Source organism: Bos grunniens, chromosome 11, assembly GCF_055505025.1.
Source record: "Bos grunniens cultivar Pamir isolate PY7600 chromosome 11, Bosgru_T2T1.0, whole genome shotgun sequence".
Classification (NCBI taxonomy): domain Eukaryota; kingdom Metazoa; phylum Chordata; class Mammalia; order Artiodactyla; family Bovidae; genus Bos; species Bos grunniens.
The window spans coordinates 40,513,069-40,523,926 of NC_141175.1; the positions used below are offsets into that span (position 1 = coordinate 40,513,069).

General features: G+C 39.9%; 1 protein-coding gene across 1 annotated transcript; it reads left to right on the forward strand.

Annotated features, from left to right (window-relative positions):
* Window positions 1–1,439: 1,439 nt before the first annotated feature.
* On the forward strand, window positions 1,440–9,311 carry GKN2 (gastrokine 2). Its single transcript, XM_086323637.1, has 6 exons — window positions 1,440–1,545; window positions 4,180–4,233; window positions 4,672–4,809; window positions 6,542–6,652; window positions 7,382–7,538; window positions 9,095–9,311. Exons 1-6 carry the CDS (start codon window positions 1,534–1,536, stop codon window positions 9,175–9,177), a joined length of 555 nt encoding a protein of 184 aa, XP_086179763.1. The 5' UTR covers window positions 1,440–1,533; the 3' UTR covers window positions 9,178–9,311.
* The last annotated feature ends 1,547 nt before the right edge of the window (window positions 9,312–10,858 follow it).

The window sequence follows — 10,858 nt, forward strand, 5'->3', positions numbered from 1 at the left end:
GGGACCAAATGAATTAATATATGCAAAGTTCTTAGGAAGTGATAGAACATATTAGGTGCTCCATTAATACTAAAGTGAAAATGATAGTCATGTCTGACTCTTTGTGACCCCACGGACTATAGCCCACAAGGCTCCTCTGTCCATGTGATTTCCCAGGCAAGAATACTGGAGTGGGTTGCCATTTCCTACTCCAAGGGATCTTCCCAACCCAGGGATTGAATAGGTGTCTCCTGCATTGCAGACAGATTCTTAACCATCCTGAGCCACCAAGGAAGCCCCTATTAATGCTAACTATTGTCGTTATTAGACATACAGACTCAGAACTCTTGAGGGGACAGGGGACACATTAAAGGGTAGAGTGTAATACCTCTAATTCTAATATCTATTGTGTGATTTTAGGGGGGATTTTTGGAGCCAGATATGGGAGAAAATTGCAGATGTACTGTAACCCTTCTTGCTGTTGCTATCTTAGATTAAATGAAAAGCCCATTTTACATCCAATGCAGCTGAACAGCCAAGGTAGGGGAATTCCAACGAGCTAGGTAACTCCCAAATTGCCCAAATGTCTGCTTTTTAAAAGCTCAAGCTTTAAATAGTTACTGGCTAAGAAGTCATTCCAGCTCTAGAACAAGAACATCATTTATGTTTTTTCTTTGCTCACTGTAGTAATTTTCCGTATTGAACAATTCTGCCATTTACAGGTGCTATTTGCTTTTGTATTTTCCCACATTTGAGTTCAAAATCCCACCCTAATACTAGCTAGCCATTTCTAATGGCAGAATTATAAAAATTACTTGCTTTAATCTTTATTCTCTCTAATTTTTCAGTCTGAGAATTTCTCAGTGTATATCAAGATAGCAAGAACTATATGTCATAGTTGTGATGGAGTCTTAGGTAATGTTTAAACATAAAAATTGGTTAATGCTGGTAATTGGGCAGAGGGATCTCTGAGACTTGTTCTTCATGGATTTCTGGAAATTGGCACCAAATCTGAAGGAGAGGAGAAAAAAAGTCATAAGATGGCTTTTTCTTACAAGATGTCCCCAGACAATACCCTCAGCTCTAGTCTCATATCCAACTCTTGGATGGAAAAATTCAACAGGCAGGGATGAAAAGACGCTGAGTGGGGGCCCAACTAATGTCTTAAGGGTGGACTTTACCATCAGGTGAGATTTAGGAATATAGTATTAGTATAGATGACCATGAGATGTTTGTGTAAAACAAGGATCTTGCAATGCTTTTAAAGGGTGGACATTGACATCACAAATGCAACACGGAATAGATAAGTGGTGATATTTACAGAGTGACCAAGTGGCGAATTTTCACTATTGAGTAATCAACTTCTCTGATATTATGTTATGTGGTTGGGTCTTAATCCTGAAAAAGGAGTTTGCTGGGGTGTGGCATTGATAGGAACATGGCCTTTTTCAAAGTGATCCTTCTGGACAGAGATTTCTGCACCTGAAATCTGATATAAAGGTCGAAGTTGCACTGGGCAGCCTCACTTGCTCCAGCAGCTTCTTTTCAGGCAAGATGAAAATCCTTGTGAGTATTTGTTTATGCTTCTTTATACTCTTATGGTAACTGCTTGCAGAGAATGTTCACATCCAATATGTGTTGGTTTTCAGGGGTCTTAGACAAATACGCATGCTTCTAAGTTTCTTGACTGAATTAATGCTGTCTTTGGCAGGAATGATGTCAAATATTAATTAGTCCATATTTATTTGTCCTTTGTTTCTTGAGATGTTTACTAAGAAAATACAAAGAAAAAATGGGAAATAGCTAGGGAATTTTAATTTGTAATATTATAATAATAATAATTCCTTATTGTGAAATTTGGAGGGAATATAGGCATTTTAGGATAACTATACTTACCATCTAAAAGGGAAATAGTCATTTGAAAATAGTAATATCAGGGACCTTCCTGGTGGTGAAGCAGTTAAGGCTCCGTGCTTCTGCTACAAGGGGTACAAGTTCAGTCCTTGGTTGGGGAACTAAGATCCTGCATGCCATGAAGTATGGTCAAAAGTAATAATGATATCAATAATAAAAAAAATCTGCCATTTCCCAAGTGCAGACTAGGCCTTATGCTGAACATTCACATGAATCACTTCGTCTATTCACTGCAACAAGTGTATGTGTGCTATGCTCATTTGCTTCTGTTGTGTCTGAACCTTGCACGACCCTATGGACCACAGCCTGTCAGGCTCCTCCGTCCTTGAGATTCTCCCTGCAAGAATACTGGAGAGGGTTTCTTACTCTAGGGGGTCTTCCTGACCCAGGTATTAAACCTGTGTCTCCTGCATTTCCTGCATTGCAGGCGGATTCTTTACTGCTGAGCTACTGGGGAAGCCACTGAACTGAGTAGTATTGCCCCATTCTACAGGTGAAGAGATTGAGGCACAGAGGAATATGATTTCCCTAGGCCAGGAAATGTGGGGTTTAGTCTTAAAATCTATCCATCTTAGGCCCCACATACAGAAGCAATCATGGCAGAGCAGCCCTGCCGTGACCACTCCAACTGATCCCGGCCCTGGTCCCGGTCTCCCATAGCTTCACACGGCAGCGCTCCATAGACAGTGAACTATGATCTATTGCAGCATGGAGCCTCTACCCCTTATTCTCACTGAGTTGTTGAAGGAGAGAGTAATATAAGTACCTCCCCATAAGCTGTCAAACACTGACAATTTAATGAGTTCCTTCTCCCAGGATCTCTTGATTTTCCAAGAGAGATCTAACCCCCAAATGCACACCTAGGACAGTGGTGTATTAATCACATTGTTGGGTGGGTGGCTATTTGGGGGCAGGGGACATTTCCTGACTAATCATTCCACTAAGGTGCTCAGCCCTCCACCCATCTAACTCAAGCTTCTGTATTTGACCCATTAAACAGAACACGTAGGAGTGTCAGAGGTTACTAGAGCTGGCCTTGGAGCCCAGGTTTTCCGTATGTGAGTAGACAGGTTGGACATCTGCACTTAGGTCCATGTTAGACATTCTACCCAGTCACCAGGACAGAAATATTACTGATGAGATGCAAAGGGAAGTAGGAAAACCTCACTGCTGCTGCTGCTGCTAAGTCACGTCAGTCGTGTCTGACTCTGTGAGACCCTATAGATGGCAGCCCACCAGGCTCCCGTCCCTGGAATTCTCCAGGCAAGAATACTGGAGAGGGTTGCCATCTCCTTCCCCAGTGCATGAAAGTGAAAAGTAAAAGTGAAGTCGCTCAGTCATGCCCGACTCTTCGCAACCCCATGGACTGTAGCCTACCAGGCTCCTCCGTCCATGGGATTTCCCAGGCAAGAGTACTGGAGTGGGTTGCCATTGCCTTCTCTGAAACCTCACTGACAGGTACTAAAAACATCTGCCCCTCTGAAGAATCTCTCCATCAGCAGTCTCAATGACAGTGCAGTGCCCTGTGATGTTCAGAACAGGGAACACAAAACCAGCATCAGCATATTGAATGAGACCCTTGTACAACTGCAGCAAGATGTCAGCAATGCCCCTGGGTCAGTCTCACATTCTGCTGGCCTAACACTTGTCTGATGGCATCACTAATGGGAATGTGGATGTTTTCTTTGATGTCAGCCTCAGAAGTTATTTGTGCCTCCACAATCTGATTTTCATGGTTTCCCTTAGGAATACATGGGTACCCCTATCACCCATGAATCTATTTTAAATCTGTCTTACTCTCTTTATCTCAAGGAATTAAATAATTTTTTAAACCAAAAACCACAACTTGATTCCTGACTACTAAAGCCAATGTGAATACCTCCAGGGTCCTCCTCTTAGTAAAATGACCCCTTTCTTACTGCTCATTTCTCCCAAGTATTTTTTAAAAATTTATTACTATTATTATTATTATTACTTTTAACACCAAAAAGCATCTTGTATTTCTCCCAAGTATTTTTCTGGCATATTCTTTCTAGAAGGTTGTGTTGTTGGGAAGGGTCAGGAATTTGGTAACAAAAGGAGAACTAATCTGAAAATTAGAAAAAACTCACCAAATGCCTGTCAAATGAATGAGTGTTGGCACATTTTGGAAATGGACTGCTGACCATCCATGACCTCCCCCCAGTGTCTTTAAGTATGTTTTCTGAGATATTTGTGCTTGTCCTGTGTCACCCCACTCCAAATGACAACCCTATTATGAATGGATGTGACTGATCTGTTTTTCAGGTGGTATTTCTGATGGCACTGGCCATCTTTGGGACACAATCTTTGGGAAATGAGGTGAGTTAGTTCACTATAGATATTATATCCTAGAGATATTGGGAGAGCAAAAAGAAGACACAAAATAATCTGAAGGACAGTGGGGAGTCTACATGCCCTACGCGTGGGATGAAATCCCAGAAATAACCAATAACAGAAACAATAAGGCTGACTATTTCTTCCAATCACAATACCTTAAAAATATAACCCATCGCTTTAAAATGTGGTCAATTTCATTTCTCATGTGATGTCATTGCTTTGCCCATGTATAATTCAATGAACTAAGAGGAAGACCTTTGCATTCTTATTTTAGCATGGGCTTTTGGTCTGGGATGCCAGTGGGAACATCTCAATGTTCAATCTCTTGTTCAAAGCAATAGAAGGCTTTACTTTGCTGGGAGGGTTGCCTTTCAAATGCACATGGTTTGTGAAAACACCATTATGTCTTTGTCAATCTAGGTTTATAACATCATTAGCCCAACTGACAAAGGTGGCCAAATTCAGGAGACGATGACAGTTGACAATGAAAAAAATGCTGCCATCATTAACATCCATGCAGGATCATGCTCCTCTACCACCATTTTTGACTATAAACATGTAAGCAGCAATATTTTATATTCTTCAAGAATGGACTCCTACAGGGTGGAGGGACAACCATTTATCATGCATTTGAATTCCAGGATCTATCCTTGTAATTCTTTCAGAATTTCCTTACTTCTTCTTTTCCCATTTCTAATTTAAAAATTGATGAGACAGGAAATATACAAATTTGCTTGATTTTTTCAGGTAGGAAGCCTGATGATGCTGGCTCATTACAGGCTCAGAAAGTGCCTAGAAGACTGACTAAAACCCAGGGCAAGGCCTGGCACACAGGCTCTCAAAAATATTTCTCAAATGTGTGAGTGAAGTAGGGCTTCTTCTAATACAAAAAATTTTGCAGAAAGAGAGCAATCATGAAACAAGCAGTCACAAAATAGCAGAAGTCCTGAACAGCTACATAGTTAACTATGTACATAGGATATGAAATAAATTATACTTTTGGAAGAATTAAAGCATGTTAACTTAAAAACATTATGCTATTTCCAAGTTTCAATTGCTGGAATTAACAATAAATCTCAGAAACCTGTTCAGAAAACTTATTCCATCCTTGATTCATTCATTTATGTTTTTGTTTTCCATTTGTTCCACCTGGGTGACAAACCTGCTTTTATCTATGGAGAGAGTTATGCGCTGTGGATATAAGTAGTCCACAGTCTATGGCACTGGGCATTTGAACTTGCTTTTCTTGTAGAAACCTCCTCCCTGCCTCTGTCCCACTGTTATTGGGAGTTTCATGACACATTTGAAAGCATCAGGTCTTAGTTTTCAAGGAGTTGTGCTGAAATTCTTTTTAAGCAGATATCAGGGAAATCCCAAAAGTATCTTTAAAAAGTAGCATGGTGAGAAGTTGGTATAAGCCTCTCCATTATCATCAGGCTTGGCTTCTGGATTTTTGGATTTTAGGAACTGGAAATTAGTGAGAACTAAAAATTAGGGACTAGAAAGATTTGCATTATATACAATCTTATATGCTGAATAATTATTTGGAACTATGCAGAGAAAATTCCACTCCAGATGAATATTCCAGAAGGTTCCTTTTGGCTCCAAGTTCTTCACCTTCCATTGTTCTTCCAATCCCAACTTCCTTCATTCCATCCTTATGCAGCCAGCTTGGGTTTGAGGTGGAGAAAAGATGAAGAGAAGATGGTGAAGAGGGGAGAGGAGAGTCAATGAAACATGTATGTGTGGAGCATGAGGGTGGTGTGGATATGTTGAGGAGATCTTCTAAAGCAGTACTGTCCAGTGGAACTTTCTGCAATGGTAGAAATGCTCGGTATCTGCATTTTCCAATAGGGAAGCTACTAATCACTTGTGGTTACAGAGCACTTGAAATATGTGATGGAGGAAGTACAGTTTAAATTTTATTTAATTTGACTTTAAATGTAAATGGAAACTTGTGGCTGGTAATTAACATATTTGAAAGCACAGTATTTACTCCAAATTGAGGACGTGGAAGAACAAAATCAATAGAGAGAGACAAAGAACAATTTCTCCTTAACCTTTCAAACCCCAAACTGCAAAACCAAAACGTGAAAAGTGAGAGACACATCAAGAGTTTACAGAAATTTAGAGATAGAAATGACAAGTGAAAAAGTGAAATGATGCGGTAAATGGATTGCAGCTTGAAAATCTTACTGTGCATGTTTGAAGCTTTCCTGAAGGGCTGTACTCACTAAGTTCAGAACCCAGGGAACTGGGAGGGGCAGTGACTGTGCTCTTGCTGCTTTAGGGCTACATTGCGCTCAGGGTGCTCTCCAGAAGAGCCTGCTACATCCTGAAGATGGACCACAAAGCCATCCCTGCTCTGGACCAGCTCAAACGGTACATCTTTGAGAGGAAGGTAATTATGGGGTAGCCTTAAGTATTCCCTGCTCTTGAGCCAGAGAATATAGGGTCCATGGAGAAATGAAGAGGGGAAGGGATAAGGATACGGTACTCTCCACTTTAAAGCATTTTCATATACATTGATTTTAGAGCAGGAATATATCTCTTAGCTTGAGTTCCACTATGCAGCCCCCAGGTATAAGAACTTATAATACAAAGGCTGCCTCTGCTCAGCCCTAGATATGTGTCCTCAGGCAAACTACTTACTTCCTTAGAAAGTAAAAATAACAATTAAAAATTTAAAAACCTATCATAAATGCCAGTGTCTTTGTAGAAAGGACTAACTGCTCTTTTCTTAAAACAAGGCTTCAGGAAGTAATGATTGGGAGGAAAAATGAGTGAAGTTATAATATCCAATAACACAATGCTGCAAGTAAATACAATATAGTGAGAATAAGCAAACATTGTGTGAGGCTAGGAACCCGAGGTTTAATTTTCCTTTTGTGTCTTCTCATTGGGCACAGGATTCACTCTCTCTAGGTTTCATTGTCATTAGCTGCAAAATAACATTGATAATAATAATGAGGCTTCTCTACAGACCAAGCGGTCAGAAGAAATGATGTCTTGAGATCCCTGACCACCTTCTGTTCAATAATCTGAAAGAGAAAAAGTCACAATTTAGAATAAGGTACACCAGATTGTATTGATTTATTTCATCTTATTCCACTCTGTCGTACTGATCTAGGCTTTGAACAGCATGTTCTCTGACAAATACATCTGGGTCAAGTACAACCCACTGAAGTCTCTGATCACACATGTGGATTGGTTCCTGTTTGGATCACCCATCAGGCAGCTTTGCGAACATGTCCCCTTATATCAGGGGGAAGTGGCTGATAAGACACGTAAGTACCAATAAATCATTCCTTCACCAAATATTTTCTGACTGCTGCAATATGTCAGGCACTCTGTTAAGTGCTGTGTGAGATACAAATAAATATGAAACATGACTCGATTTGGTTTATTGGGGGAATTAAATATCTTTCTTGTGTGGAAATGCTTCTAAATGTTGGGGGAGACACAGAAATGAATAAAACTCTGCCCCCAAGGAACACATGATCTGGTGGAGAAGTTAATTCATTAAGATAGGGGATGGAATAAAAAGAGATTCCTTTGGGACCAAGGAAAAACTATTGGATTTTCTAAAGTATAGTATAGGGCTTCCTTGGTGGTTCAGTGGTAAAGAATCCACCTGGAATGCAGGAGACACAGGACATGTTGTTCGATCCCCAGGTTGGGAAGATTCCTTTAGAGTAGGAAATGGCAACCCACTCCAGTATTCTTGCCTGGGAAAATCCCACAGTCAGAGGAGCCTGGCAGGCCCATAGGGTCGCCAGGGGTCAGACATGACTGAGCAACTGAACACAAAGTTCAGCATGGTAACTCTGGTTAATAATATGGTATTGTACACTTGAAAGTTGCTGACAGTAAAGATTAAGAATTTCTACCACACAAACACAAAAGGGTTAACTACAGGTAGTGATGGATGTGCTATTTTGACCTTCTATAATGTATCTGTATATCAAATTATCATATTGTACACTTTGGTGGTGGCTTAGTCACTAAATCATGTCCGGCTCTTTGTAACCCAGTGTACCGTAGCCTGTCAGGCTCCTGAGTCCATGGGATTTTCCAGGCAAGAATACTGGAGTGGGTAGCCATTTCCTTCTCAGGGGTATCTTCCTGACCCAGGGATCGAACCTGAGATTCCTGTGTTGAAGGTGGATTGTTTACCACTGCGCCACCAGGGGAGCCCCAATATATTGTACATTTTAAATATATACAAATATATTTGTCAATTGTTTCTCAAAAAGGTTAAAGAGCAATCAGAATTTAGGATAAGATTGGTCCAAAAAAGAGCAGGCAAAGTGGACTGACAGACGGGGAATAAAAACTCTGATTTATCCAGGTAACATATGTCACTGCAGTCATTCCTGGTATTTTTGCACAAAACTGCTAAATATGGCCAATTATTAAGAGTGGCCAGAGTGAAAGAGAGGCTGGATCACAGACAGTGAAGGCAGCAAGAAAAATTCCTCAGAGTAGTGGGAGGTAGATAAAGAAGAAAAGAAATGGTGTTTATTACCTTTCTATTGCCCAGGTGTTAAGGTATTTTTCTTTTAATAAGGTCATTAGTACTTACAAGTAAAGGCACACTGGCATGCCATCAATGCAGAATGCCATGGCATCAACTGAGTCAGAGAGTACTTCCAGGAGTTGTTAGTCTTATTTAAGCTAATATATAATTATTCTTTACAAGTATAGCTGAAATCTTGAGCAACATGAAATTATATGTACAACCCCTTGTCAAAACATTTACAAAAGGGCATTGGTTTGCTAAATTAAACCTAATTTGCTAACGTCTTCATTCTCTTTCTTTCAACAATTTCCCCCTTTTCAGATAATACTGGTGCTGGAGTCTGCGCAAAGGCTGGGCTCCTGGGCATCTTGGGAATTTCCGTCTGTGCAGATGTTCACGTGTAAGGCATTCAGCTCACTGGTTTCATCTTTTTAAAGAAATACACTCTTGGTTTCCACTCAACACCCAAATTAAATTCTTTCTCAATGCCCCAACTAATTTGGAGATTCACTAGTAAAACACGACTAGTATATTTATAGATATCTGCGTGTTTGTTTTTGTAAACCACAAAGGGAAGCCAAATGATGTTTACATCAATATATGACAGAAATTGCCAGGATTTCAAATAAAGTGCATAGTGTGAAAATTCCCAGATAATATAGGTGAGTTACATACAGGCTGGTCACTTATGTGCAAGTCTCCATTTTTGCATCTGTCATTTAGACCAGCTGCCCATCTCTCCATCCAACACACTGAGGTAGCTTAGGTAGGGCAGGGGCTCAGGTGACAGGAACTTCCACCTAATGAGAGGGATAGTTTATTTATACCCTTTAAAGACAACTTGACTGATCAGATGATGCAAACTTTATAAATAAAATTTATGTTATCAAGTATACCTTCTGACAAAGTCCCCAGCTTTGAGGGGCATTTATGTAACTTTTAGTTCATCAGATTAGTGACTCAACTGTAATAAACACTATCATGACATATTTCATCCCAGAGTGTGGAGAGAGAGGGGGAGAAACACCCATCACCTAGAGAGCGATGCATATTCCTGAAAGTTTTACAGGAGTGAGGACTTGACTGGGAATATCAAGTCAATGTAGGAGGAAACAATTTCTAACATTTCAAATAAATTGCAAAAGGTGGGCAAATTTCCAGCTCATATAATTAATTCTCATATGGACTGGTCAGTGAATGCAAGTTCAGAACAAAGAGGAACTACTTTAGCAAGAATTTCTATCGTCAATTGCTCCTATTTCTAACATATACTCCTTAATAACCATTAGCACCAGGATAGATATGCTGGCAAAACTACCATAGTAAAGAAAGTTATTTTCTTGTTAGGCAATGAGTCATTTATATGAAACCGTTTGAGAACAGCAGTAAAGAGTGTATAATAAAGTGTCAAACAAAAGTAGAATATATTAGCTGGGCTCCTAATGTTTGCAAATGATGGCACCCAAATCAAAATAACAGGTGGGAGTGGCGAGGTGGGAATTTATTGTCTCGTCTACCAAACGAAGATAGGTATGTTTTGGTCTTGGTTGGCCAGAACTAGGTGCTTGAAGGTGACCAGACTATCTTTTTCCACTCTCAACACTCTTCCTCTCCACATGCCATAGTCAGTATCTTGCATTAGCTTTCTCCATGGTGGTAAAACCAACATGACTATGAGTCCCAAGGTCTCCATCTTCCTTGTGTCATCATCAGAAGGAAAGGACTCTTAGTTCTAATTTCAAATTAGCTTGACTTTAAATTACCAGGAAGATAAAACAATTATAAATCTATGTACACTCAATGTCAGAGCACTTAAACATAAAAAGCAAACATGAACAGATCTAAAGGAAGTAGACAGCAATATAATAATCATGGGGGACTGCAACACCCCACTTTTAATAATAGATTTTTCACAGAAAATCAATAAGGACACAGCAGACTTGAAAACTATAAACTGAACAAGCCTGGCAACATATAGAGAATATTTCACCCAACAGTAGCAAAAACACATTCTCCATAAGCACTCATGGAACATTCTGTAGGGCAGATCATGCTAACCCAGAAAACAAGTCTTAACAAATTTAA